General features: G+C 47.7%; 1 protein-coding gene across 5 annotated transcripts in view; it reads left to right on the top strand.

The window, feature by feature from the left end:
• The window catches only part of PLPP4 (phospholipid phosphatase 4), a 117,026-nt gene extending 99,238 nt beyond the window's left edge, over nt 1–17,788 (top strand). For 4 of the 5 annotated variants that reach the window (XM_029245632.1, XM_029245634.1, XM_029245631.1 and 1 more), the window contains 2 exons: nt 5,082–5,252; nt 17,224–17,773. In XM_029245632.1, the coding sequence (XP_029101465.1) occupies nt 5,082–5,252; nt 17,224–17,423 (371 nt within the window). In that variant the 3' untranslated portion in view covers nt 17,424–17,773. Of the gene's footprint in view, nt 1–5,081; nt 5,253–17,223 lie in introns of all 5 variants that reach the window. The other variant, XM_029245630.1, reaches the window with a different exon arrangement.
• Nucleotides 17,789–27,569: the final 9,781 nt, after the last annotated feature.

Consider the following 27,569-nt stretch of genomic DNA (forward strand, 5'->3'; position numbering starts at 1 on the left):
ATGTGGTGGCCGCTTGTGGTTCAGCCTCTTATTTTGCAGAGCAACCTGAAGCCCAGAGAGGGAAAGCAACTTGTCCAAGATCGTGCATTCAGTTAATGGCAGAGCCAAGGTGGGAACCTGGATCCCTGACTCCCAACAGCCCTCTCCTGCTTGTCAGGGGTCTGCAAAGTGCTGACTAGGCATGCTTGTTCCCACATCCTTGGTTTTGGGTGGTCTTGTGGAGATGCACTGGCAAACTCAAAACACCCTTCAACATGAAAAGTTATTCAACCACCTGGTATTGCCCTTCTCCATCTTGGAAAAGAAAATACTAACTCTTTGAGGATCATATAATGAAAAATTCATACAACCGCATTAGAACACAATTCCATTTGTGGTGCCAGGAATTATCAGTTTGTCTGGGGAAATTCATTATAATTAGCAGAAGTGAAAAATACAACGCGAAAAGCTGGGTCTGTCCTCCTGATTCTTATCTCGTTTGCTTTTAAAGCTTTTTTCTTTGGTGCTGGTTTTCTTATTTCTTGCAGTCCTTGGGGTCCAAACCTCTTCCACTTGGTTGAAAAGTCAACTGGGGAGGAAAAAGCAAAACAACATTCTTTCACCTAAGCTGTCTCAGTAAGTAGACCTTTCTTTGCAAAGGGAATGTTGTAAACCTGTGACCATTCATCTGTGCAGCTGGAGAGAAGAATCAGTGATTTCCTTTCAGAATCACTGCGCAGGCAGATAGACCTGTTAATGCGACATGCCTGGCATCACCACCTGGACCAGCAACTGGTACTGTGATGCTTTGCTTATTGACTCTTCATTGATGACAGCCAAGTGAGCACTGAAAATGCCGGAAACGGGGTGGGGGGGCGGGGGCGGAAGCCACACTCTTTCATCTGCTTCCTAGTTTAGAGGCTCCAAGAGCATCTTTACTTTTCACAGCCAGATCAACACAGAAATATTTACAATCAGCTGCTTCCAGCCAAGAAAACCTGCTACAAGCTCTGAAAGGAAGGAGCATATGCTCTTCCCACCATCACCAGGAGCGCTTGTGTGTGTGTGTGCGCTAAACTCTGTTCTACCCCTGAAGAAGTAGACTCAGTTTTCTCTCACACCACTGGCTTGGGACTGTTCTAATCATATTTCTGTTAATAATTAGCAAAATATGAATGCATTTATCCTGTTGTATAATCCCGATCTTCCAAAATGTCCAGTGCTCTGCCTGCATCTTTGCTCAATTCTCAGTTTTATTTCCTAATCATGCTGGAAGCAAGGACCGTGTTTCAGGGGGAAGACGGTCACTTGGAACGACTGTCATCTCACCTGCCCCTCACTAGCATAAAAACTTCTACAGCCCCTCAGGGTCTCAAATGCATGTTTCTTTGAGAAGAGAAGAGGGTGGTGTTTGGCTAGAATTGGAAAGAATTTCTTTAAAAACCTTTCTGTTTTCTTTTTCTCCCAGTTGAACTTGAATCTGAGCCTTGGTGAGTCCCAGGATCTCAGAGCTGGAAGGCTCATGGGAGATTACATCCTGGTCCCAAACCCCCAGCCTCACAGGAGGAGGTGGCAGAAAAACTGGGATCCTATGAATTCAGGATGGTTTGGTAGAGCCTAATTCTTATTCAGTTGGTATTTGGGAAAGCAGGAATTTTGACAAAGCACCTGAGCTGCCCACAGCTGGGACGTGCCTCCTGGGCCAGAAGGAAGTGCCTCAGAAGCCCTTTGCCAAAGGACATCATGCTGGTTCAGTAACTGTAGGAATATCAGTGAGAAAGTGACAAGCGTAAGGTTTAGCATGGAACCTGAGTCTCTCATGTCAGCTAGACAAGGGTGCACAGTGCTGCTTTAAAAGTGCTGCCCGGAGGCCCAGTAGGATGTGAGACTGGCTGCTGCTGGTTGCCCACATGATCCAGGCAGTTGAACTCAGCCTTTAAAATGTCTTTGAATTCCTCCTCCTTTTCAAAGAAGTAGATGCTTCTCCATTTTGGAGGACCTGCAGCGTGGGTCCCACTGAGCAGGAGAGAATATGCTTTACCTGCTCTCCAAAGAATGAGCCACAGCCTCCACTGTCAAAACTGGCCAGATTTGAGTTCCTGGGGGCAAGGAGGTGACCGGGTGGAAGTTGAGGGTCTGGCCTCAAACCACCTGCCCCAGGACTTGACCTTGGAGGGTTTTCAGCGGCCCCTTCTCTTGTCTATCTTGTGAATATGCCCAGAGGCTCAGGGCTGTTGGCTGCTGAGCCGGGACTCATATGTCTTAAAGTCTCCAAACCATTTTTTATGGGGACACATACAAATTCCTGCTCAACATCCCCTCTACGCTCATTGACCTTCTTTTTAATGAGACTTCTTTTCCCAAGAGATGACAACTTGGCAACACCCAGGGCTGCCTCTTCTCTGATTCAAATCTTGGAAACTTTCATCCATAACCCTACAAAGCCCCAGGGCAGATCTTTTAGGCTCGCCACATTCAATGTACAGTCATCCCTCAGCATCCTTCGGGGAATGGTACCAGGAGCCCCACAGATAGCAAAATCCATGGATGCTCAAGACGCTTATATAAATGGAGTAGCAGTAATTAGGTGGGTAGACTGCTAAACTGTCAGATTTGAACGAAGTGCGTTACTCCTCCTGTAAGAGCTCAGAATGAGGCCGGTACCCACCAGAACCAAGTGTCCAGCCCTACCCTACTCTGTTACCTCAGGGCAGAGTGTGAACGAAAAGCAGAAGCAGAGCAAAGTGGGTGAGGATGGGCAATTAAGAACCCGTTGCACTTGCTAGGAGGGTGATGGCCAAATGGGGCCGCTCTGGACACCCTGTAAATGATTTAATACCCTTCATCATAGCAAACAATCTAGAACAGGCCTGGGCAATGCAGCTTTGCGCATAGTTTTACTTTAAACAGAATATTCAATATATGTTGGCACTGCTTTCCTGTTTGAGTACAAATCATTATTCAAAAATGTTTAAGTGCTTCATTTTTATTCCTGAGATAAACCTGGCTTAATATCCTGTTTAAAAACAAAAATACTCTGTTACTTGTTTAATTTGATTGCTGAAAAAGTTCTGCTTTGGTACAAGCTTGTGTTCATACTTGGGGAACCTCGTTTAAGAAGACACATTATTATCAGAGGTAATTTGTTAAAGTTGCAGGTGATTCATTTTTATGTACTATAACCATGATTATCTTGAACCTACAATTTAGGCTCTTGCTTTTTTCTCTTAACATTGTGTCCTAAGTATTGTCTGTAGTGCTACATAATCACAATAATTTCCATGGTGCATCTTAATCCATCGAATGGAAATATCCCAGTTCTTTATCTTTACATTTTCCCATAATTATAAATAACTTTGAGCAGAATATCTTCTAGATTTCTCTATAGTTTTGTATTATTTCCTGAAGATGGACTCTCAGAGATGCTGTATAAAGAGGATGAATGTGCTGTAGGCCAGACCTTCTCAGACTTTGGGGCACACACAGCTCGCTTGTGGATCTGGTGAAATACGGATTCTAACTCAGTAGGCCTGGGGTGGGTCTGACATTCTGTATTTGTGACAAACTCACTGATGCTGAGGCCGCTGCTCAGGTTTCAGACGGTCTCTTAAATCCTTGGTGTTATGACATTAGACCCATTCTACCAAATCTACCAAATCACTGTGCGGTCTGGTTACCTAGGAGCTCTGCTCCTCAGGCCTCAGGAGTATTTTTCTCATCAAGAGAAAAGTTTTGAATAGGCTGATGTCTAGAGAAGGTGGGAGCTGTAGCCCCTGCCTTCAACAAAAGCACCTAAACTCACTCCTGGCTGCCATTAGACTCACCTGGGGAGGACTTCCCTGGTGGCGCAGTGGTTAAGAATCAGCCTGCTAATGCAGGGGACACGGATTCGAGCCCTGGTGCGGGAAGATCCCACATGCCGCGGAGCAACTGAGCCCGTGCGCCACAACTACTGAGCCCACATGCCACAACTACTGAAACCTGTGCACCTAGAGCCCGTGCTCCACAACAAGAGAAGCCACTGCAATGAGAAGCCTGCGCACTGCAGTGAAGAGTAGCCCCCACTCGCCGCAACTAGAGAAAGCCGCGTGCAGCAACAAAGACCTAACGCAGCCAAAAATAATTAATTAATTAATAAATTAAAAAAAAAAAAATCACCTGGGGAGTCCCCCCCCCCCCGGCACACACACACACAGGCACGCACGCACGCACACCACTAAGGTCCACTCCAGACCAGTGCAAACAGAATGTCTGACAATGATACCTGGCTACCAGTAGTTTTGAAAGCTTCCCAGGTTTTAAAGGTGACTCCGTGTGTAGCCGGGGTTGAGGACCGTTGTTCTAAGCCCACAGAAGACCCACCTTACTCACTGAGTTCAACTGTGGTTTAAACCTGACTGGATGGAAAGCTTGGGGTTCACATACTACCCCCGACTCCACACTTTTGACAATGGATTCAGCACAGCTATGAGTTGTCTTTGCAATTCTAAAAATTAATAACCATAATCTGTAAGAGAAAATAAGGAATTTGTCATCATTGGTTTCTCTGTCAAACTCACTTCTCCACCGCACTTGCTGTTCCAGCTTTACTGAGTGCCACCAAGCCAAAAATTCCTTACTTTCCCTCTCCCTTCAAAGCTATGCTGTCATCACAGTCATTTGTTTTGCATGCACTCTTTTTTCTTGTAGAAATCAACACATTGTATTAAAACTCTCTATTAGCGTGGCCCTCTCCTTCATTCAGACCGTGAGCCCCTTGAGGCCAGATATAGACTCTGAGGCATCTTTTTATTCCCCCCCACCTTGATCAGTGCCTGTCTGGCACACAGTAGGCACCCATTAAGTCATTGTTTAATGAATGAATGAATGAAATAGAATAGATTTTGATCACATGCGAGCCTGGAAGGTCATTCTCATTGTTGACCTATTCTCATTCTCATACCAGCGTGGTTCTAGCAAGAGCACAGATTGCCTAGATGGTGCCTGGTGCCAACATGGCCTTGGCCCTGGTAGTGTGCAAGATGGCAGACAATGCTCAGGGTGCCCTGTGTCCCTGCTGCTTCCCACCTGCTAGAGTAACACCTGCTGTTTCTCTTCGGCAGTTGCCTTCTCAGGACTTGGCTTCACGACGTTTTACTTGGCTGGCAAGCTGCACTGCTTCACCGAGAGTGGGCGGGGGAAGAGCTGGCGGCTCTGTGCTGCCATCCTGCCCTTGTACTGCGCCATGATGATCGCCCTGTCCCGCATGTGCGACTACAAACATCACTGGCAAGGTGAGTTCCTGCCTGGGGCCCGCCCAGTCCTTGGGCCGTCTGCCTGTCTCCTGCAGGGAAGCGGGGAGACATACACCTACTGGGGAGAGGTAAGTGCCCACTGTGAGAAACCAGAGTAGGCTGAAATGACAGAGCAGACACAGTTTTAAAGAAAATGCACCTGTTCAGGTGAGTTCTGGCCTTCATACTGTCCTTGCTGGGGACAGAATCGGAGTTCCTCCCCCTCATTCATGCCCCAGTAGACCCCTCAGGTCCTGCTAGGATGGCAGGCGCTCAGTCACAGACTCAGATGGACTTCCCTGCTGGACCCCTTGCCTCCATCTCAGACTTGATGGCAGGTGGTTGTTGGCTCCTTTCACATCTCAGATCCATCCCACAAGGACATATCTGTCACCATGTCCAGGCCAGGGATGGATGCCAGCAGCCACTGCAAGGCTGAGTGAGGCTTACCTGTGTGTATCAGTCCTGGGGTATCTGTGCAAAGTCAAAATAACACAGAACAAGTGAGGGGCTTGTTCCTGGAATAAAACTAAACCATGCCACGCCCCTCTGCAGATCGGCTGCAGCTCTCAGCTTGACTGGACCACAGTAGCATCTGCCACTGCAAGAAAGGGAGCAGAGACAGAGGCGTTGTCCACAGGATGTGTGGCCTCGGGGAGCGCAGGGCCTAGGGCTGTGTTTCCCAAAGGCCGATCCTCAGATCACCTGGACCAGGCCGCTCTGAGCTAGGAGCTGGATTCTTGGGGGTGGGTCTGGAGTGGCGGCCAGGAATCTGCATTGTTAACAAGCCAGTTTGTTAATTCTGATGACATCTGAGAATTACCATGGAGAGCTCCACTGTGTCAGCTTTCAGCAAACGCACTGAATTAAATGCACCTAATCCAGCTTCCCTGGACGAGTGGCCTCTTCTGCGATTGGTCTGTGGCCTCCACCTGCTCTTCCTTTCCCGTCTTCCTACTGTCGGCAGGCACCATTCCCCTCCTCCCCCTTCTCACCTCTTCCCAGGTGTTCCAGTAGTAGTGAGGCGGCAGTTGAGGCTAGAGGTGAGGGGAACTCCTAGTTGGAGGTGCCTTTGCCCCACCTTCTCCAGAAGCCTTCTGCTCCTTCTCTGGCCTCAGCTCCACCCTCCACCCTCCTGGAACTCACGTTCTGGGTGTCGTGAGCCTCCAGCTTCAGCCTGGCGGGTGAAGGGGCAAAGAGAGACTGATGCATGGTCTGGACAGGTGGAGGCATCAAGCACTGATGGGGGTCTTGAGGCCATGCTGATGGGGGCAGTCAGTCGAGGCCCATCAGGCTGGACCCGGAGCCCTCCCTTGTTCTCTGCTTTTATCAGTGACTTGGATGAAGCTCTGGATACGTGAGACCACATAATGAGAGAGGGGCAGGGAGAGGATTGCTGAGCCAACAGCACAAGGGCATAACCATTGCACCCTTGGAACTAGGAATATTTTCCAACAGAATCATTGTGGCGCGTGTGATTAGGGCATTTCCCCATGAGAACTGTTATGGGCTGGATGGCATTTCACGGACTGCTTCTCATTTATCCTTGTAAACTGTAGTTTCTTCTTCTGAACATGGGAACAATAATCCCCCAATATTTCCCAGAGCCGTTTCACAGGCTGAATGAAATAATGGATCTGAGTGTACTTTGTAAATGAAAATGTATTGCGCAAATGTGAATCGGTATTGTCGTTGCTTAGTGCATCATTTCTAAAGAAGGATGTGTGTGTTTCCCAAACCACTGATTTCGAGGTGGACATGCTTTTGGAACATGGTCTGTTTGTAAGCCGTGAATCCCTGGTTTCCACTTTTATTCAGCCACTTAGGACCTGAGAAATGATTAAGGGTCTTAGAGTTGAAGAGATTTTGGCTTCATCTTGGAAGGTAGTAAGAGCTTTTAGGTAGTGATCTTGTCTTGAAAAGCTAAGACGTGAGGTTGGCCTCTATTAAATGCTCTTTTGTTACTCGTTACCGAGCTGCGGCTGGCGTGTCATGAAAGGATGAAGGATCACAGCTCTTGGCTTTGGGGAAATGCTGGACTTCTGATGCACCTGGTGCACTCGAGGCCTGCTGGCAACAGGGCTTCACACGCATTCTATCCAGCTGGCACAGAAAGGAACTTGGAGCAGTAGAGGGAGAATATTAATGCTCTGTGGGCTGATGGGAAAGCAAAGCAAGAGAATCTATGATCAGTGATGTTTAGGGCCATACTTGGGATGGGGGGGGGGCAAGCCAAAATTGCATCATGGTAGACTCCTGCAGCCAAAACTCAATGTGCCTCGGTTGGTACAGGTCATGGGTGTGGCCCAACTATCCATTCGGCTGTGCCATCGTCTGTTCAATTTGTACCCAGGAGTCAGCCAGGAGTGGAGTGTGCCTTTCCTTGGATCCTCTAATGGGCTCTGAGTCAGGCTTATTTCACCTGAATTCCTCTTTATGAGGCCATCCGTCACTGTCTATACCAGTGGTCTCAATGGGGGCAACTGAACCTCCCAGGGGACATTTAGCAATGACTGGAGACATCTTCACAAGTAGAGGTGGTGGTTGTGGCGGGTGCTACTGGCATGTCGTAGGTAGAGGCCAGGGATGCTACTAGACATCCTACAGTGCACAAGACGGCACCTTCCCCACAGCCCCGAATGTCTGTTGCTGAGGTTGAGAAAGCCTGACCTGTAGCCACATCTCAGCTCCATCTTTCTTTCCCTTATTACGTCTTAAGAAGAAGCAATGTTCAGTAGTGGAAAATTGTATTCATTCAACACTCACTTATTAAGGGAGAAATCATAGAGGCTGCCAAGGTTTCCAGCTTGGAGAAGGGATGGATAGTGAGGCCTTCGACTGCTGTGCAGGTGGGTGTTTGAGGCAGGATGCCCGACCGAGATTAATAAGTTGTTGCTCTTTGGGGGACTGAGGTGTCCAGTGCCCGTGGGCGGGGGTCGTCTGTCATGATGAGAATTCACGGGGAGACCCATAGGCAGCAGCACAACCTGAGAACCTCTCATTATAGACTTTAGTTAACAACATTAATATTACGAGACTTTTATGACTCCATTCCAGTTTTGATTTAAGCAACTGCGCCTGATGTGGCAGGATATCCAATTACTCGATTACATATTCATATACAGTAAATAGCCCGTAATCTCAAACGCTTTGCTCTGTTCATTATCATAGGGGTTTTCTGTTATCGACGCCCTTCTGGTCTTTTCTGCCTTTCCAGCTCCACTCCAAACACACAAGTCTGTTGTTTCATTAAGTGAGGAAAATGGAGGGCACAGGCCATGGTCTGGAGGGGCAGTGAAACACTTAGCAGGACCTCTTCAGAAATAAAAGCGCTGGCTGGATAATAAATCTTTATCTGGCTAAGGTTCTCCACGTCTTTGTGACATGCTGGCTTTCGGGTCAGCCAGAAGCTAGAGAGTCCATGGGTGAGGCCGACCACAGGGCCAGTGCTTCACAAAGAAGCTTACCTTTGTGATTAACTGTGTGTTTTCAGAGTTAAAACTTGTGGAATTTCCATGCTGGGAAGAACATCTGTAGAGAAAAACGCACAGAAAGAACAGAGCACCTCACTGAACCCTCTTCTGCCCCAACTCACAGTCTTGTGTGAGTGTGGTTCCCAGTCAGTGGACAGTTATGGCTAGAAGTGGCAGGAGTGTGTTGCTTTTCTCCATTAATGGACATGATCAGGAGCCGCCTCTGCCCTCAAATCCCTGGATCTGGGTCCAGGCTTTCCTTGTGTGACTCCGGCTTTCGGGCAGCCTTCTAACCAACGCTGATTCTCTCATCATAGGTCATTTTAAGCAGCGCTGAGTGCCTGTGTAGTGTTTCGTCATAAGAAAGAGCACCTCCCTCTGAATATAATCCAGAAAACCATGTCTCAAGGGAGGAAGCAGTCATTTGTTTCCACCCAGCCTGAGGCTGGAACGCATCCATGTCAGTCACAGATGCCATGCTTGACTGGGCTGAAAATTTCAAGATGGTGCCATTGCCTTTGCCAGGTTTCTCTGACTGGGCTGTGAAGGGTCTGTGATGTGAAATGAATTTATGTGTAGTTTCCAGTCTCTGCAGATGCGGTGTTTGGGGACAGAGACACAGCGCCCGACTGTGCATGAGCCACACTAAAAAGCCAGGTAGAGGCTGCTCCCTCCTCTCCCCCCACATTCACCCTACACACACACACACGCACGCGCGCGCGCGCACACACACACACACACACACACACACACACACACACACACACACACACAGTTGAGGGACACACACTATTCACCAGGCCTCCCTCCCTTGGGCTGTCAGAACCAATCTCTAAATTTTCTAAATGAAGTGACTTGAAAAGGAGACTTTGGAATGAAACCATTGTTCCCACCAAAACCCACCAGCCTTACACAGAACAAGAACACTGAGATTCTCCCTCCGAGATCCTCCGTCCTGAGTGAACTGATCTCCCCTCATCTTCCCTCTGCAGTCAGCTGTCCCGGGTGGTGGCGTCTGCATTCACATTTGTCTTCAGCTGCCAAATGCTGCTTGGGGTCTGGGGACCTCTGAGCCTTGACTGCCCATGAGTCTGCCCATCTCTGCCTTCATACCCAGGGCATCCCCGAGGGAGGGCTCGAGCGGTCTGCAGCCCCAGGCCACCCCCTCCCTTTTAATCAGAACCCACTGGACAGGGAGCTTTGGGCCTCAAGAGAGGCTTTCTCAGCCAGGCCCTCTGCCCTCTGCCCTCTGCCCTCTGCCCTGGCGTCCCTCATTCCTTAGTTCCCAGGGAAGATAGGTTTGGGCTGCTCCCAAGTCTCGTTGACCACCTGGCTTCATTTATTCGAGGGAACGCTCCCCTCTGTTTTCTGTGATTTTCTCTGGTTTCTTCTGTTGGCTCTATGTTCAGAATCGTTCCAGAATCCAACTTCCTTTTCCCACTGTAGTCCACCCTCACCTGTTGCCTGGATTATTGCTGAAGCCCTGCTACCATTCTCCCTCCTTCCTCCTTTGCCCCTCACACTGCAGCCAGAACGAGCCTTTAAAGCCCTGTCACATGTGGGGCCTCACCTCCGCGAAAAGCCCCTGGTCACTCCCCATTGCTGTCAGCGTCAAAGCCCAGGTCCTGCAGTGGCATTAAGATCTGGTCCCTCGGTTCCTGCCTCCCTGTTAGTATTCTGCACTGCCCCTCCTTGTTCATGCCAGTGCTTTCCCACCTCAGGACTTTTGCACTGGCTCTCTCCCGTGCCTGGAATGCTCTTCTCTCAGATGTGTGTGTGGCTCCTTCCCTTCCCCCTCCTAATCTTAGGTCGAGTGAGGCCGTCTTAAGTGACCATTCTGCTGAAATTGCAGCCCATCCACCACACTCCCTGTGGCTCTCACCTTTGCTCATTTATTACCACCGTCTGACAATCGCCTTTGCTCATTTATTACCACCATCTGACAATCGCCTTTGCTCATTTATTACCACCGTCTGACAAACTAAGTCATTTCTTAGTACTGATTATTGTCCGGTCTTATCTACTTGAGTAGGAGTCTGCAAACTTTTTCTGTAAAGGGTCAGATAGTAAATATCTTAGGCTTTACGTGGGTCATACAGTCTCTGTTGTAGCTACTCAAGTTGGCAATGGTGGCGTGAAAGCAGCTATTGACAGCATGTAAATGAATGGTGCACATAGTTTGCTGAGCTCTGTACTAGCATATACTCTCTCTGTGTGCAGGGATTTGTGTCTCTTTTGTTGGCATGACACTTAGTAGGTACTTGTGTTAGTTTCCTAGGGCTGCTGTAACAAAGTTCCACAAACTGAGTGGCTTGGAAGAATAGAAATTGTCTCATGGTCCTGGAGGCTAGAAGCGGAAAATCAAGGTGTTGGCCGGCCACACTCCCTCTGACACCTGTACGGGAAAGAGCCTTCCTTGCCTCTTCCAGCTTATTAGCCCCAGATATTTCTTGGCTTATGGAAGCATAATTCCAGTCTCTGCCTCCATCTTTACGTGGTATTTTCCTTGTGTTTCTTCACATCATCTTCCCTCCGTGTGTGTCTGTCCCTGTGTCCAAATTTCTCCTTTTTATAAGGACACCAGTTATAGTAGATTAGAGCCCATTCTACTGATCTGATTTTAACTTTCTCATCTTTATACGGACTCTATATCCAAATAAGGCTATATTCTGAGGTACTGGGGGTTAGGACTTCAGCATATCTTTTGGAGGAACAATTCTTGATGCATAACAGTGCTCAATAAATATGTGTGGAACGAATGAATGAATGATTTTGACTACATCATATTCCTTTCTTACTAGTATCATTTCTTCTGTACACTGGTTTTACTAAAATTATTCTTTGCAAGTTCTTTCTCTTCAAAAAGGAACAAAAGAAGTGAACTTTACAGTTCATCCATTCACTCATTCACTATGTTGCCTGTGTCCCAGGCATTCTCTGATAGAGGCACAGTATTGAGGTAGACAGACTTGGCTCTGCCCTGCCAGCTTACAGTGTGCCAGGTGGATTGTGCGTTCTCTGTGCTATGTAAGTTCTTTTATAGCAACTCAAAGTCACAAAAACAGGACGCTTCATTAGTAGTAGAATAAAAAGAACAGAAACAATCATGTGAGGTTGTTGAGTTATCCAGAGCTGGTATTTACCCTAGGGTCTTGGGTCATAGAGCCCAAGGCACACAAGGTCCCAAGTCACACCAGCTGAGTGATGTTGGATGTTGCCATGGCAACAGAGAGGGCTGTGTTCCTCCCAAGGACTTGACAGCACATCTTCAGAAGCCTTTCTGCTTGTTTGTGTCAGAGCAGGTGAGCAGGGCTGTCACCTTAGTAGGCCAGACTCCATGAGATCCTTTCCTGTCCTTTGACCTCATAAGAAGGGGTTGGGATCATGTCCATTTTATGGGTAAGGATTCAAATCCAAGTTGCCTGATTCAAAGTCTAGCCCTCTTTCTACTACCATTGGAGCATACTAGGTGTTGATTCTAACCTCCCCTTTTAAGTAGCTTTGTTGAGGTATAATTCATAACTCATAATTCATAAATTCTCCCTTTTAAAGTACACAATTCAAAGGTTTTTAGTATCTGCAGAGTTGTGCAACCATCACCACCATCTAATTCCAGAAAATGTTCATGTCTTCCATCCACTGCAGCCCCTGGCAGCCATGAATCTACTTTCTTTCTCTGGATCTCCCTCTTCTGGACATTGCATATTCTGGGCATCACACAATATGTGGCCTTTTGTGGCTGGTGGTGTCTGTTCTTTAGTGCATCTTGTAAATGTTGTTCAGTGCATCTCAGTTCACCAAACATTTACTGAATGTTTGCTGGGCTCCGGGGAAATGAAGGTGAGGCAGTCAAGGGGGGAGTCAGCACCGAGAGGTAGATGTGGGCTGAGAGGTGCACAGGCAGCAGCCCAGAGAGCCAGTGGGGACCCTGGTCCAGGCTGAGGGGACGTGGAACACCCTTCTTTTCCAGCCCACACCAGAAGCCTAGTCAACTGACATCCTATAGACTCACAATGACACCGCCCCCTGAGAGAAGATGGACCTTCCTTCAGTTTCTCAGACTTGCCACGCCCCTTCCTTCCTCTGCCTAGAAGACTGCGCTGTCCTCCCTGCCTCCACTTCCCCCTCCCCCGGGTTCACACCTGGTTGTCCTGCAGGGCTGGCTGGTGGGTCTTGTCCTCAGTGAAACTCCCCCGGTCCGGACAAGCCAGGCCACTCTCTGGCTGATCTCACAGACCCACCTGCTCCCTCATGGCGTGCACTATAGCTGCAGCTCACTGATAAGACTGTCACTTCCCCTAGGACTGGGAACGTGTCTGTTTTGTTCAGCCTCGTGTCCTAGGACCGGGCATCACGCCTGACACCTGATCCCCGTGCAACATACGTGATGGATGAATGACATGAAGGCTGAGTGAGGAGACTGCAGCGTGTGTACTCCGGGGACACGGAGCCCCACATATGCCCCCATTGAATCACAGCCCCACCCTGTCCCATGCTACCGTATTTGGGGTGAAGTCAAACCCAAGTAGTTTCTTTCCCTAATAAAGGCCCACTTGTCCCCTGCCTGCTTTTCTGTCAGCACACGCTCTATAGAATGTGAATGTGATTTCATCAAGTGGCACTTGGTGGCATTCTCTCTCATAAAGTAAGTCATTTTGTAAATCTTGTTCACCACCTTTGTGATGAACAAAGCCCCGGATGACTTTGTTGAGAAGGCGCCTTCGCTAGACCTTTCATTGCCCTGGTTACTTCTGATAACTGTGGTGGCACCTATGATACCACTTTTTACTCATTCCATTAAGTGGGAAAACAACATTGACAGCAACCACCATTCTGTGGCTTGCTGCCGCACCAGTCAGCCTGGGGAACATATACTCAGAATGATTTGATGTCTTTTGGTCAGTGATGCACCTAATAAAATGCCTTGTCACAGAAAATAGAAAGCCAAATGGCATTATTTGTAGGTTCTGCTGTCTGGTCTGTTCAGTAGTCAGTGGCTTAAACGCAGGTGTCCTGGATCATTTCAGACACTAGTAAAAATAACACTCTGTGGGGCTGTACTCTGGGGCTACTGGAAAAACAAAACAATAGTGTGACTCTAAGACCTTGAACTGGAAAAAGCCCTGGCACATTTCACAGGCTGCTGGCCACAGGCTGTGTGAAGAGTTTCTCAGTTTAAGGAATTTGATTTAATCGCGTTAATTATGCCTCGTGACTCCACTGAGGAATTCATAGTACATATCACTTTCCAGTTTCTTGGGTGACAAATGTTTTTTAAGTTCACGTGTTTATTTAAAATGCTGTGAAAGTTTGGCCATGCTAAAGAGATGACGACTGTGGACGGCTGAGTTGGTGTGTGAGAAGAAGGTTGGGAAAGGACTAGAAAGGCCCCAGTAGTGCCGGAGAGGAACAGAGGAACAGTGATAGACACTATTTTTTTAGACAATGTATTTTAAGGTCTTGTTTTGTGTTGTGCTCTGGGATATACTGCTCAGAAGCAGTTCTCATTAAATCATTGTCACGACTCAATGATGTGGATATTGAGATTTGCGTCTGAGAGCTGGGGAGACTGAGGCTCCGAGGTGCAGTCTTGCCCTGGTCAGGGCTGCAGTGTCTTTGTCGAGGATTCCTCAGCTGGGAGGATTCTCAGGCCGGGGGTGAGAGTAGATGCTGGATACCTTACCATGGCCCCAGATGCCTGCTCTGGGAGCAAGGATGGGCCCCTGGGTCTCACTGATGTCTCTCTCCGATGGTCCTCTCCTCCCCTCCTACCTTGGAGGCTACTCACCAGGGCTGAGTGGCCACTCATCTGTTTTCCTCGCTTTTCTGCCAGGTGGTGGCTACAGTCGCACCGTGTTTGCACTCCTATGGAGAGGAAGTAGCTACAGTTATTCATTCTCTCTCTGACCTGTTAGAATGACCTTTGTTTGTAAGAGATGTTTTATCCCAATCAGGGATAGGACCTACTTTCTGAATATGCCTTGGCAGCTTCCAAATGATCTGAAGGCAGTCTCAGTAGGCTGACCCTGGGGACCAAATTCCTGGGACGCTCACATGAGAAGGCCTCTCAGCAGCCACGCACTTGCTCCTAATGAGGGAACTGAGGCCCAGAGAGGGGAACGGGGCCCACACAGGACGCCACAGGACAGTAACCAGAATCTAGCCCCCAGTTACTGTGCACGTATTCATTCATCCACTTCCTTCCGCCAACTTAATTCTGCGTACGGTGAGCAAAGTGCTGTCCCAGGCACTGAGGAATCAGCAGCCAGTGACCCAGACAGAGCCCCTGCCCTGGCAGAGTGTAGAGTCCAGGGTTAAACATTACATTATTGCACAGCTCGGTACAATTTGCCATTCTTATCCCCCGGGGGCTAATGGAAGTGTATTCCTGGGAGACAGGGTCTAGTCTGGAGGTCAGGTGATGCACCCTTGCACAAGGATGTTGAGTTGAGCTTGGAAGGATGAGTAGAAATTGAATAGGTGAGATGAAGGGAAGGGCTTCCCAGGATTGAAGGGGAGAAGGGGGAGGAAGCAGACGCATTGGAGAAACAGAAGGAAGATGGTGGCTGCAGCAGAGTGAGGGGACGGGGGTGGCTGGGAGGTCGGCAGGACCAGGTATGTGGTTTTGAAGGCCATAGGGGCTTAATCAAGTCCCTAAGAGCAGTGGGAAGGCGTCTAATTAGGCGGATAACCTCATCTATTGTTATGGAATAAGATGTTATGGAAAAATCCAAACAAACTTTTTGGCCAACCCAATATTTGCACTTGGGAAACCATCACTAGCAGCTGTGTCCACCCTCAGATGCCAGAGCAGGTCTGGGCACCTGTTCTGCACACAGTGGACCTTCATTATGCCATCATAGGAATGCCTGTGTTCCTTACCTGTTTTGATGCTGTTTATAAATAAAATTACATGCACTAAATTACTATATTTATTTAAAAGAGCTTAAAGCTATTTATTATAGTGATTTTAAACGTTTTACTCTTAGTCTAGTAAAAATGCTGAAGGTAGAAGCAATTCTTCAAAAGATAATAAAATACCAAAATATTGTCCTTTTCCTCAAAGATGATACCGGTTATTCTAGATGGAGCCAGAATACCTATCACAAAAGGGCTGATAAGTGGGGTGCAGATATCTAAGCGGTGAACAGTTTGTTTTCTTGGAAGATATATTTCTTTGACAGCCACCCCAAATTCCCCTGCAGGAGACACAGGAGAGTCTGAGGTCAGTACACAGTGTGTTGCTTACTGGGAAGGGTCTGGAGACTTAACGTCCCCGACACTGGTAAAGGAAAGCTGCTGTCCCCCATCTGAACCCAGGCGCCCTTCAGTCATGGCCTGCGGTGTTCTGAAAGCTGGGACAACAGAAAGCCTGGGATGAACCTGCCAGGGTTCGAGCACAGCCCCGAGAAGCAGTGCAGGCCAGAGTCGGGACGCCAGAGTTCAAGGCCAGTTCCATCATTAACAAGGGGTGGGGCCGTGGAAAGTTCTGTTGGCCTCTCTGAGCCTGAATTTCTTCTGTAAAATGGGGCTGATGCTCCCTGCCCATAGCAGGTGTGGGCGATTCAACAAGGTAATGCAGGTGAAAGTGGAAACCCCCAAATGGAGGCTGACAGTTCAGCCTGGCAGCGACCCTCATGAGAGTGCGGTTTCTCTTGTCAGGGGAGGTCTTCCATTATTTTAGGATCTTTTTGGCAAGGATAACCCATAGTCAGTTTAAAGGGCACGCGTGCACACGACACACACGTGCACACACACACACAGTGAAGATTGTTGGGATGGGCTGCTTTCATGGGGTCTCTACTGGGAACCAGCTGAATGCCCTTTTTGGCAAGGGGCCGCCATAGAGGTGGTGAAGAGGCCTGTTTCACCTGCAGATACCCTCTCCTGCCTTGTCTGCCCCCCCAGCGCCCTCCAACTTCATAAAATCTGCAGCTTTTTGGAGGCATTGGGCCCCTCCCACCGGGACTGTCGAGTTTGCCAATGCTGGTGTATAATAAAATGTTTCATTCACTTTGTGACTCAGAAGTTTCATTTCATCCCTGGGAAATCACTGACTGTGAGGCCCCACTGGGTCTCTGTGGTGCACCGGCAGCATTGTAGGAGTCCAGTGGGAACTTGCTAAAGGAAAAGAAATGACAGCCCCTGAGGGTATCCAGATCCCATGGAGATGGCTGGAATTCTTCCAGAATTTGGAATTGATTTTCAAAATCAAGAGTGCAAATCTGAGTTCATGCTGTGTTCAGCTGCATATTATATAAGGAGAAGACTCAAGTACACACTTAAAAGGGATGTTTAAGCTCTAAAAATGATAAGAGTTTGCGGAGGCCACAGGATCTATAGATCCAGTGAGGTTTCTCTCTCCTTTAGTCTTTCAGGGGGTCCAATCAGCAAACCAGTCATTGCAGCCGGTAGGAAAAGTGCTTTCTGGAAAACATAACTGGCCGCATTTGAATGAATCATAACGCGTTTCTCCCGGTTTTGCTCTTCTGTCCTAGATTCTTTTGTTGGTGGAGTCATTGGCCTCATTTTTGCCTACATTTGCTACAGACAGCACTACCCGCCTCTGGCCAACACAGCTTGTCACAAACCCTACGTCAGTCTACGAGTCCCGCCGTCGCTGAAGAAAGATGAGAGGCCCACGGCCGACAGCGCACCCAGCCTGCCCCCTGAGGGGATCACCGAGGGCCCCGTATGACTGGGACCTCGGAGGACGGTCGCTGAGCCCAGGCCACGCTCTACCACCTCTCATAACGCAGTAGAAGAGCGTTTCTGTAGTGTGCTCCTCATCAGTTGTTTATCCAAGTTATCCTCCTGCTTCCACTTTGCCGACGGTGTTCCTGCTACTTTAAATGTCTACTTTCAGCTCCCCTGAATTTGCAAGGGAAGGACCCAGGAACGTTCTCTGAGAGACCTGTGGGTTTGGAAGGAGGCTGCAAGGGTGGGCGGGCACAGCTTGGTCGATTCCTCCATCTGAAATGTTTTCTATCGCAGCCAGTGTCCTATGATTTCACGGTTGTAAAGCATAATAAAATGTCGCACCTGGAAGACGTGGCATTGGCCGTTCAGCGCACAAGTCATTCGGGGCCGCAGTGAGTCTCACATCGGCCGCCGCGTGAGCATCTGGCCCAGCGCTAGCTCTGGCTGTGGTCATTCTAGGTGCTGAGCTGGGGGCAAAGGCTGAGAACTTTCACAACAGTCAGCCACAGCTTATGTCTCTGAAATGGACTTGCAACTTGGAGATGCAGCCTTAGTATCTCCAGGGCTTTTTGAATCGTTGAATCAAGAGGGAAGTGAGATGAAGAAGCTCACGCATAGGCTTCCACCAAACACGATGAAAATAGAGATTCCAAGTATGGGGAGGGGGTCACTGCAGTTTTCTGAGGGCCCTGGCTACCATATCCTTTCAAGGGAACGGCTGGGTGACGATGAAGTAAGAAGCAGCCTCCAGGTAGGAGTTTTTCCCCTGTAGGATCCCAGTGCTTGAAAGCTTCTTCAGGTGGTGGTCGCAAGTCCCCATTCCTATCTGGCAGGTGGCGTTACAGCATGAGAGGGCGCGGGCAGAAGGTGCCGGAGCACGATCGGCAATATGCTGTCTCTTGCTCGGCTCTTCGAACTGTTTAAAAGCGGCCAGTCGAGAACCGTTTTTAGTCTGAGTACAGAGCCTGCCACTCCTCGGCCAGCTGGTTCTCTTCAAAGCAGCGGGCGTCCCTCCGTTCAGTTCTGATCACGCGCACCAAGTGGTTCTCCAGATTCCTGGGCCTGCTGCGATGGGAAGCGTTTCTGGTGTCTGAAGACTGTCACTTTCCAGCAGTCCATGGAACAGACTGCATTTGGAAAGACTGTACAAGTGGTCACCTGCATAGCTCTGCCCTGGGTGTGCCACTTGGAACCATCAGGATGTCTTTGATCAGCCACGTCCACTGCGGGCTCAGCCTGGGAGTGTGTGAAGATCTTATCAAATGAGCCCCAGTGCAGCCCTGCAGCTGTGGTCCTTCCAAACCTGTGTCTGCACTGAGCCAGGGAGCCACCATCCTGTTGTGGGGTCGGGGGAGGGGAAGTCTTGAAGTGACATCCTTCCAAAGTCAGATGTTTTAAAATTGCAGCAGTTACACTCACAAGCAACTTTGAAAACACATGTGAGATACTTTAAAAGCTAAGTCGTAGCAATTCATGAGATCATTTTAAACCCAGAGCCAAAATTCATGTAAAATTTTAAACAATATTCTGATCTAACTAAAAATTTCATAATTTTCAAAATAAAGTCAAAAATAAAAATGCAGGAAAAGGAGCCTTTGCTACCTACTGTTTAGAAAAAGAACACCCAATGCAGCCCGTATACTTCTTTGATTCCAGTTTTCCCCATACTCCGCACAGCAAGCAGAATGAAAGTGAGAGTTACACTTCAGCTAATGATGACAAAATCCTGGACCATGAAATGTAAATTTAATATAAACACATTGAAAGATAGATGGAAGGACTCCGGAAAGTAACAAGAACAGAGCGTTGTTAACGCTGACGATTATTCAGTAGAAAGTCCTAAGACAGCCCATGTAAATGCTTTCATTAAATTGTAATTAAAATCACAAAGGACGTAATAACCTGAAGTGTATGGCAGGATCCTTCGGAGACATAATTAACAGTATGAGCCAGTTCACAAAAGGCAGGTGTTTTGGTGGATCCATATATTTTAATTTCACGCTCCATTAAGGTGAAGGAAATGCAACATCGCAAGGCACTAATAAAACGGCCAAGAATGGAGGCATTTGCTCCCCAGACCCCGGTCTGTTTTGGATGTGAGGGGTTACTAATTCAGTCTCTGGCAAAGCAAGCTGCAGACGGTGCAAACGGAGCCCAGCTTGAAAGCTGTGCTCCGCGAGACTCTTCTTCCCTCCCGGAGTGAACGTGCTGAGAGTCCCTCTACACTGGCCAGCGCTGTGTCCTCTGTCCTGTGGCCAGCCCAGAAGTAAGGGGGCTTGGAAGGGAGAGTCCCCAGCATTTTCCCTCGTCGCCTTTCTCCAGGTCCTCAGGTTACCTGTACACGGGGGCGGGGTGGTTTCCTTGTTCATTTTATTTTATTTTATTTTAGTATTTCATTTTTGGCTGTGTCGTGTCTTTGTTGCTGCGCGCGGGCTCTTCTCTAGTTGCGGTGCGCGGGCTTCTCATTGCGGTGGCTTCTCTTGTTGCGGACCATGGGCTCTAGGTGCGCGGGCTTCAGTAGTTGTGGCACGTGGGCTCAGTAGTTGTGGCTCGCGGGCTCTAGAGCGCAGGCTCACTAGCTGTGGCGCTCGGGCTTAGTTGCTCCGCGGCATGTGGGATCTTCCTGGATCAGGGCTCGAACCCGCGTCCCCTGCATTGGCAGGCGGATTCCCAACCACTGAGCCACCAGGGAAGACCCCCTTGTTCTCTTAATTACTGATTCCCCGGTGCCACCCTGTAGCTCCTGAGTTAGAGGGGAAGGAGGGACCCGGAATCCGTAGTGAAGACCCGCAAGCAATTCTCAGGTGCTGTGGCTGGGAGCCCTGCTCCTGCCTCCCTTTTTCCCTGAGGACAGGATAGGGGAGAAGGGGACTGTGCCATGGGGCTGTTCTTAGGGTGTCCTCTACTCTGGGAGTGAAAGATCTCGGAAGCGATCACGTTTTATTTTTGGTTGATATTTCAGTCAGTGCTGTGTACTGTGTCCTGTAGGGCCGCTATCAACTCATCTGCTGAAGCCCCAGAGTCCCAAGTATCTCCCTTGATGGTGTCTTTTCCCCGATTCCCTTCGTCAGATGCATAAGCAACTCCTCTTGGTTTTACCTTCAAAATACACCTCACACCTGCCACTCCTCACTTGCCGGCTCCTCCCCTCCTTTGCTGTTGCCGCCCCAGTCCAAGGGGTCACCCTCTCTCACCCGAACTGCTGTGATGCCTCCTACCTGCGTCACCACGTCCACCTCTGCCCCCCAGTCCGTGATCCACTCGGGAGCCAGAGTATCCATGTGTGTGCACATGCATGTGTGTGTGTGTTGCAGGGCCCAGCATTGAGGCCAGGTAAGAATCATGACCCTGGAGATGTACAAAATATAGTCAGTATTTAATTCACAACTCACACGGTTTATTGCACCCAATCAGCACACAACACAGGTCAGACGGAGTAGGGAAAATAGAAAAACGGGGTAACGAGCCCTCCTAGGAGAAGTCCGGGAAGGAGGCGTCTCAGCACAAGCGAAGGTCCCAGGTCAGGCACAGGTCACAGGGCCTTGGGCAGCTCCATCTGGAACAGCTCCCAGCAGCCTGGAGTCAGGTCCTTCCAGCAGAAGGGCCTTCCAGCCGCTTGGCGTGGGGTCTCTTTTTAAGGAGCAACAGGGGAGGGGTTTGGCTCTACCAGTTGTTCCTTGTGTTCCAGTGATGTCCGTGGTGCATCAGACTTCTTATCTCAGTACCGCTCTTAGTTTATCCCTCTAAGACACTCGCAATCCTACAGCAGACGTTTCAAAACAACTACATGGACGTTTAGGTTGGCCGCTGTGACTCCATTTTGAGCTACTTAACATGTCTTAACATGGCTTAAATCCTGTAAGTATCACACAGAAGAAATCACATCATAACCGTGTGTTCTTTTTTTATTTGGGTATTATTTATGTAGAATACACCTCACCTATTTTGAACATCCAGCTTTTTGAGTTTTGATCATTGTACACGGTTGTGTAACCACCACCGCAAGATACAGAACTGCTCCCTCCTCCTGGAAGTTTCCTTTTCTCCTCTGCTCGCCACGCCCTCCTCTGTCCCTAGCCCCAGGCAACCATGGATCTGCTTTCTGTTGTTAAGGTTGTACCTTTTCTAGAATGTCATATAAATACAACCACACAATACGAAGGTTTTTGTTTCTGACTTCTGTCTGTTTTTGAGATCCACTCACCTCATTGCGTGTCTGCTCCAGGCTCCTTCCCCTCTGTTCATACACCAGCTGAGCAGTTTATTCCCTCTGCATCCCTGTGCCCTCTGCACCCAGCAGCTCTGCCTGGGCTCCTCCTTGCCTGGCTCTTTCTCTTTCTTCTGGTCTCAAACGCCTCCTCCTCCGAGCATCCCTCACCACACCAGTCCTCTACTCCTCTTGACACACACACACACACACACACACACACACACAATTATTTTTCTCTCAGATTCTCCTATTAAGTTCCTTCATGTCACAGTTATATTATTCATATACTCTTGCAGGTTGAATTGCATCCCTCAAAATTCATCTGTTGAAGTCCTAACCCCCAGTACCTTATGATGTGACCTTATAAAGAGAGGGGCTCTTTACAGAGGTAATCAAGTTAAAATGAAGTCATTAAAGTGGGTACGAATCCAGTATGACCTGTGTCCTTTTAAAAAGGGGAAGTTTGGAGATAGACCTACACAGAGGGCAGACTGTGTGAAGATGGCCGTCCACAAGCCAGGGAGAGAAGCCTGGGACAGACCCTTTCCCTCATAGCCCTCAGAGGAGCCCACCCTGCTGACACCTTGATCTTGGACTTCTAGCTCCAGAACTGGGAGACAATACATTTCTGTTGTTTAAGGCACCCAGTTTGTGGTACTCTGTTACTGCAGCCCTGGCAAACAAATACATTTTTTTTTCCTTTCTGCCCTCACCAGAGTGTAGGTCTGGTGGGAGCAGGGACCCCTCTGTGTCATGCACAGTTCTGTCCCCAGGGCCCAGCACAGAGGAGACCCTTGGTATGTTGCTGAATTAAAGAATGGGCACATCCTCTTATTTTTTCTCACCATTATCCCTCCAAGGTTGGCTTATCAAATTTAGGTTACCTATTTGAGGTGGAGGTGACACAACTAAAAGCGAGAGAATTCTTGATTCCTAGTCCCGTGTCATTCCAATTACTCCACAGTTCCCTAAGAGCCAGCTTGAATAAAAGAAAATCTACCAGCCTTCCCTTCTTATAGAATACAGGGTGCTTGTTCTCCTGAAAGTGTTTCAGAAGGTTCAAAGCTATCACATTTGAGCTGTGGAGAGAGAAGTAAAAATAGCAACAAAACATAGCAACCAAACCCAGATAGCTTGAAGGAGGTTATTTACATTAAACAAAGCAAACCAATCTACTTAACAAAAGCCTTCTTTTCTTAACCTAAGTATTGATCATCACACTAATACCCCAACCCATCCTCATATAATACAATTTATTAAAATTAGATCTTTTAAAATTTTTATTGAAATATAGTTGATTTACAATGTTGTGTTAGTTTCAGGCGTACAGTAAAGTGAGTCACTCATGTATAAATATATATATTCTTTTTTTACATTCTCTTCCATTATAGATTATTAAAGGATATTGAGTGTAGTTCCCTGGGCTGTGCAGTAGGTCCTTGCTGGTTATCTGTTTTATACATAGTAGTGTGTATATGTTACTCCCAAACTCCTCATGTATCCCTCTTCCCCACCCCCCAATCCCTTTGGTAACCACGAGTTTGTTTTCTGTGTCTGTGAGTCTATTTCTGCTTTTTAAATAAGTTCATCTGTGTCCTTTCTTTTAAGATTCCACATATAAGCAATATCATATGTTTGTCTTCGTCTGGCTTACTTCGTTGAGTATGATAATCTTTACGTCTATCTATGTTGCTGCAAATGGAATTATTTCATTCTTTTTTTATGGCTGAGTAATGTTCTGTTGTATGTATATGTACCACATCTTCTTTATCCATTCATCTGTCGATGGACAGTTAGGTTGCTTCCATGTCTTGGCTATTGTAAATAGTGCTGCTATATTACAATTTGATTTACAGAGATCTTTCGAGAAGCTGTCCATTGTACACTTAGAGCTGCAGGCCTATCGATTAAAACACATCTGTAAACTGTTGACCTGAAACAAATAGACCACCACGTATTTCTCCAGCAAAGATGGGTTTATTTAGGATCAGCAGAGAATTGCAATTCAGGGTCTGCAACTACAGCAAGCCACGGGCAAGTCGCCCCATGGCAAAGGAAGGAGAACACTTCTGCAGAGGGGGAAAGGAAATTGGGAGGGCCACAGTAAACAAAAGGTCATGGCTTTCCACTGGCTGAGTCCTTGCCAGGAAAGAAGAGTCTTTCTTCTTCTTCTTGGACTCTGCTCTCCTCACAGGGTGTGATAGCTCCCCCTTCTGGTCTCCCAACTCTATTTAATTGAGGCTTCTGTTTATTAATCTTTTACAAAACCAAGGGGCATTTGCCAGAAAGACAAGAAAAGGAGAGGACAGAGTAGTTTTTAATTTGATACCTGAAGGGCCGTGAGAGAGCAAATTCAAAACACCAAGTACAGGCACGCCTTGTTTTATTGAGCTCTGCTTTTTTTTCCCACCATTGAAGGTTTGTGGCAACCCTGCATCGAGCAAGTCTGTAGGCACCATTGTTCCAACAGCACTTGCTCACTTCGTATCTCTGTCACATTTAGTAATTCTTGCAATATTTCAAATTATTATTTTATTATATTTTTATGGTGATCTGTGATTGATGGTTAGCAATTTTTTAGCAATAAAGCATTTTTAAATTAAGATAGGTACATTTGTTTAGACGTAATGCTATTGCACACTTAGACTACAGAACAGTGTAAACATAACTTTTATACGTACTGGGAAACCAAAAAAATTCAAGTGACTCGCTGTATTCAATATTTGCTTTATTGTGGTGGTCTGGAACCAAACCCGCAATATCTCCGAAGTCTGCCTGTACATGTGGAGAAGTGCCTGGGAGATGAGGGCAGGCAAAGGACAGCAAATATATTATTTCTTTAAGTGGCTGAACCTTGAAGCAGGTTTGCAGTGAGACAGCTCATTCAATGAAATCATTTTTTCTCAAGGTGCCTAAGTGGTATAGCTACTACTTTAATGTGAAATTAGTTAAGTCTGGGGAATGATAGAGCATTTAATTTGAAGTTCAGCACGGGTGTGTTCTAACTCTTGCTATTTTCTTTTTAGTGGTTCCTTCTCCTCTGTCTCTATGTACTTCAGAGTGTCTTTTCTGCATTTCTGTGCACTGGTGTACGTCTGTGACTTCTACACTTATCTTTCCTTCTGCCAGGTACGTCTGCCTCCCTCCCTCCCTCCCTCTCTCTTTCTCTCTCTCTCTCTCTCTCTCTCTCCCTCCACGTGCACTGATGGTGCTGAGCCTGGCGGTTTGTAGAGAACTTCATCAGTCTCCCCCACATTGAAAGCTGATCTCTTTTGTTCCACCGAAGAGAGAGAAATCCCTCTAAGTGTACGAGTGCTATCTCATTATCCTGGGGCTGGAGAGAGGAACTTCTCAAACTTTGTCATTTCAGTAAGAAAGACCTTTGAAATCTTTATAATTGTCTTCACACTCATGTCTTTCCTCTTTTTCCCAACAGCTAAAACATAGGTAAACAGTGCTGAAATCTCATTGGCATGTCCACGAAGGGTAGGGTGATTTATTCAGATATTAGTTTGGGTCCTGTCTTTGCTGCAGGGGAAATCAAAAAGAATGAGAGCCTTTATCATTCTGTACTCTGGGTTTCTTTCTCCCCCAGGTCCCGAGAACCTGTTTCTCTTGATGGCCTTAGGTTACTGTGGGGACAGTGTTGGGTTTTCTGGGGGGACAGGGAGGCAGGAAGGGCTTTCTGGGGGCGGGGGAGCAGAAGCAGCAAAGTCTGCGTGTTGAGCTCTGGCTTAGGCGTTGAGGAGACATCAGTACACAAAACAAACGTTCCTGTACGTGTGGAGCTCACATTCGGTGGAGACTGAGAATGATGGTCTCAATGACGAGAAGAGAGCCTCCTGGGTAATGTGGGAGAGCAGTGGAGGCTTGGCTGTGTGATCTGCCTGGAGAGGGGGGACCCGCACTTCTTGGAGCCCTCAACCTCAACCAAGATTGACAGATACTGGGGATGTAAGAAGGCAGCAGAATCTCTATACCTGAGGAGCCACATGGGTTTGAGCAGTGAGTGGGTTGGCAAGGACTGGAAGCCATGGGCCCCCCTAAGCATTCTCCTCTGTGTAAGACCCCCAGCTCTGGGTAGGGACAGGCCCCAATTCACTGGGCCTGGATTCCTTGCCACGCCAGAAAGATTGGGTTGGGGACTTAGAATCAAAATTAATTTGAGTTAAAGAAAATAAAGTAACTTGACATGTATTGCCCACTTAAGTTCATAATTTCCAAGTCTTACCCAGACTTCAGTGGAAGGTGTGTGCTCAATGGCATTGTACAGGTATGTGACTTTTTGTCTTTCAGAATATTGTCCGTTACTCCCTATATATTTGTTAACTCAGTCCTACTCAGTTTGGGTTGAAAAACTATAGCTGAGTGTGTAAGAGTGACACCTCTAGAATTATTCAGATCTTATCTCAAACACAGATTCATACCCATAGATTTATATCTCACCTGTACCATGTGGCCTTGGGCAAGTTACCTAGATTCTCTTACCTTCAGTTTCTTCATCCGTAACATGGTGATAATGATAGTATTCATCTGAGAGGTTACATGAGAATTAAACAAATTCAATGCATGTAAAGCCTGTAGGTAAAAGTGCTTGGCAGCTGACAAGTACCTGAGAAATGCTGACTCTAATTTTTACTTTTTCTTACTGACTAATCTTGGAGAAAGGGACCATTAGCGATCACCCACCATGAAGTTTTGAACTAGACGACTTCTAAAGTTCTGTCCTTCTCTAAATCCCAAGGACGATGGGTCTCTCATAGGGCTTAGTCTCTTCTCTTCCTTCAACTTACACTGGGTTAAAGCCATGATTGCAAACTAGACTAAGAATACAGTGGCTTCATCCTTTAATGAGGAGGATCTGGGGTTTGCAGGAGACCAGCCAACAACCTGAGGCATGTCAGGGAGAAGATAAGGCAAGGTCTGGGGTGTGTACACTGCAGCGTTCTTAGCGCAGTTCATAAACACATCTTCCCTTCTTTGGAGCATTGTGCCTTCCAGTAGGTAATGAAAATTGCCCCAAAGAGTGAGTAACTAATTTGACAAATAAATGAAAAAGAAAAAGAAGAGCAGAGAAGACATCGAAACAAGGAAGTTGGCTCATCTTAGTCCCAGAAAATAATTTGCTAGAGGGCAGCTGCTTGAGGGATGGACATGTGGCCCGAAGTAGACCAATCAGAGCTGCCAAGACTCAGTTTCAGGATTTCTGTGAGAACCACTGAAAAAGAGAAGTTCTCTTTTGCTTGAGACGGCTGTGAGGATGCGATGGGAGCCTCAAACAGCTACAGCCATCTTAGCAGCAGAAGAGGGCTTCTGCTTGTAGGTGGAGCCCGCACAGAGGAAATCAGAGCCCAAAGACAGAGAAAGTGAAACGGGTGACATTACCTGGGCCTCTCGACCCATCTGTTCCAGAAGCCAGTCCTGCCCCTGGCTTTTTAGTCACTTGAACCAGTGAGTTCCCTTTTCCTATTTAGCCAGGTTTCGTTTCATTCTGCATCCTAGGTGACCAACAAAATGGACACTGCTTTCAGCAAGGGCCAGTAACCACAAAGCCCCGAAACACAAACAGTGCCCGCTTCCTCCCTGCGCCCTGGTCTCCTTTCTCTCGAGTGTGAGTCTGTCTGAGCCTTGCATTTCTTTTATGAGTTTCATTTGCTCCTAGTCCTATTTCTGGCTCAGCTTCGGCCCTCAAGCCAGCCGTGGCACTCCATTCTCCTGGCTGATGCCTGGAGCCTGTCCAGTGGAGCTTTGTGTCATTCAACTTTCTCCCTCATCAACACGCTGTTTTCTGTCTTGGGTGATGCAGGCTGAATGCAGAGCACCTCAGCATGCTGGTTAGAATTCCAGAGCCTTCCTTCATCGGCCTGAGTGTGTACATGCAGCTGGGCTACGACTTCCATTTCCGGCTGGTGGCCCAGAGCCACAATTTTACCC

Source organism: Monodon monoceros, unplaced genomic scaffold, assembly GCF_005190385.1.
Source record: "Monodon monoceros isolate NGI ecotype Baffin Bay Population unplaced genomic scaffold, NGI_Narwhal_1 Super_Scaffold_4, whole genome shotgun sequence".
Classification (NCBI taxonomy): domain Eukaryota; kingdom Metazoa; phylum Chordata; class Mammalia; order Artiodactyla; family Monodontidae; genus Monodon; species Monodon monoceros.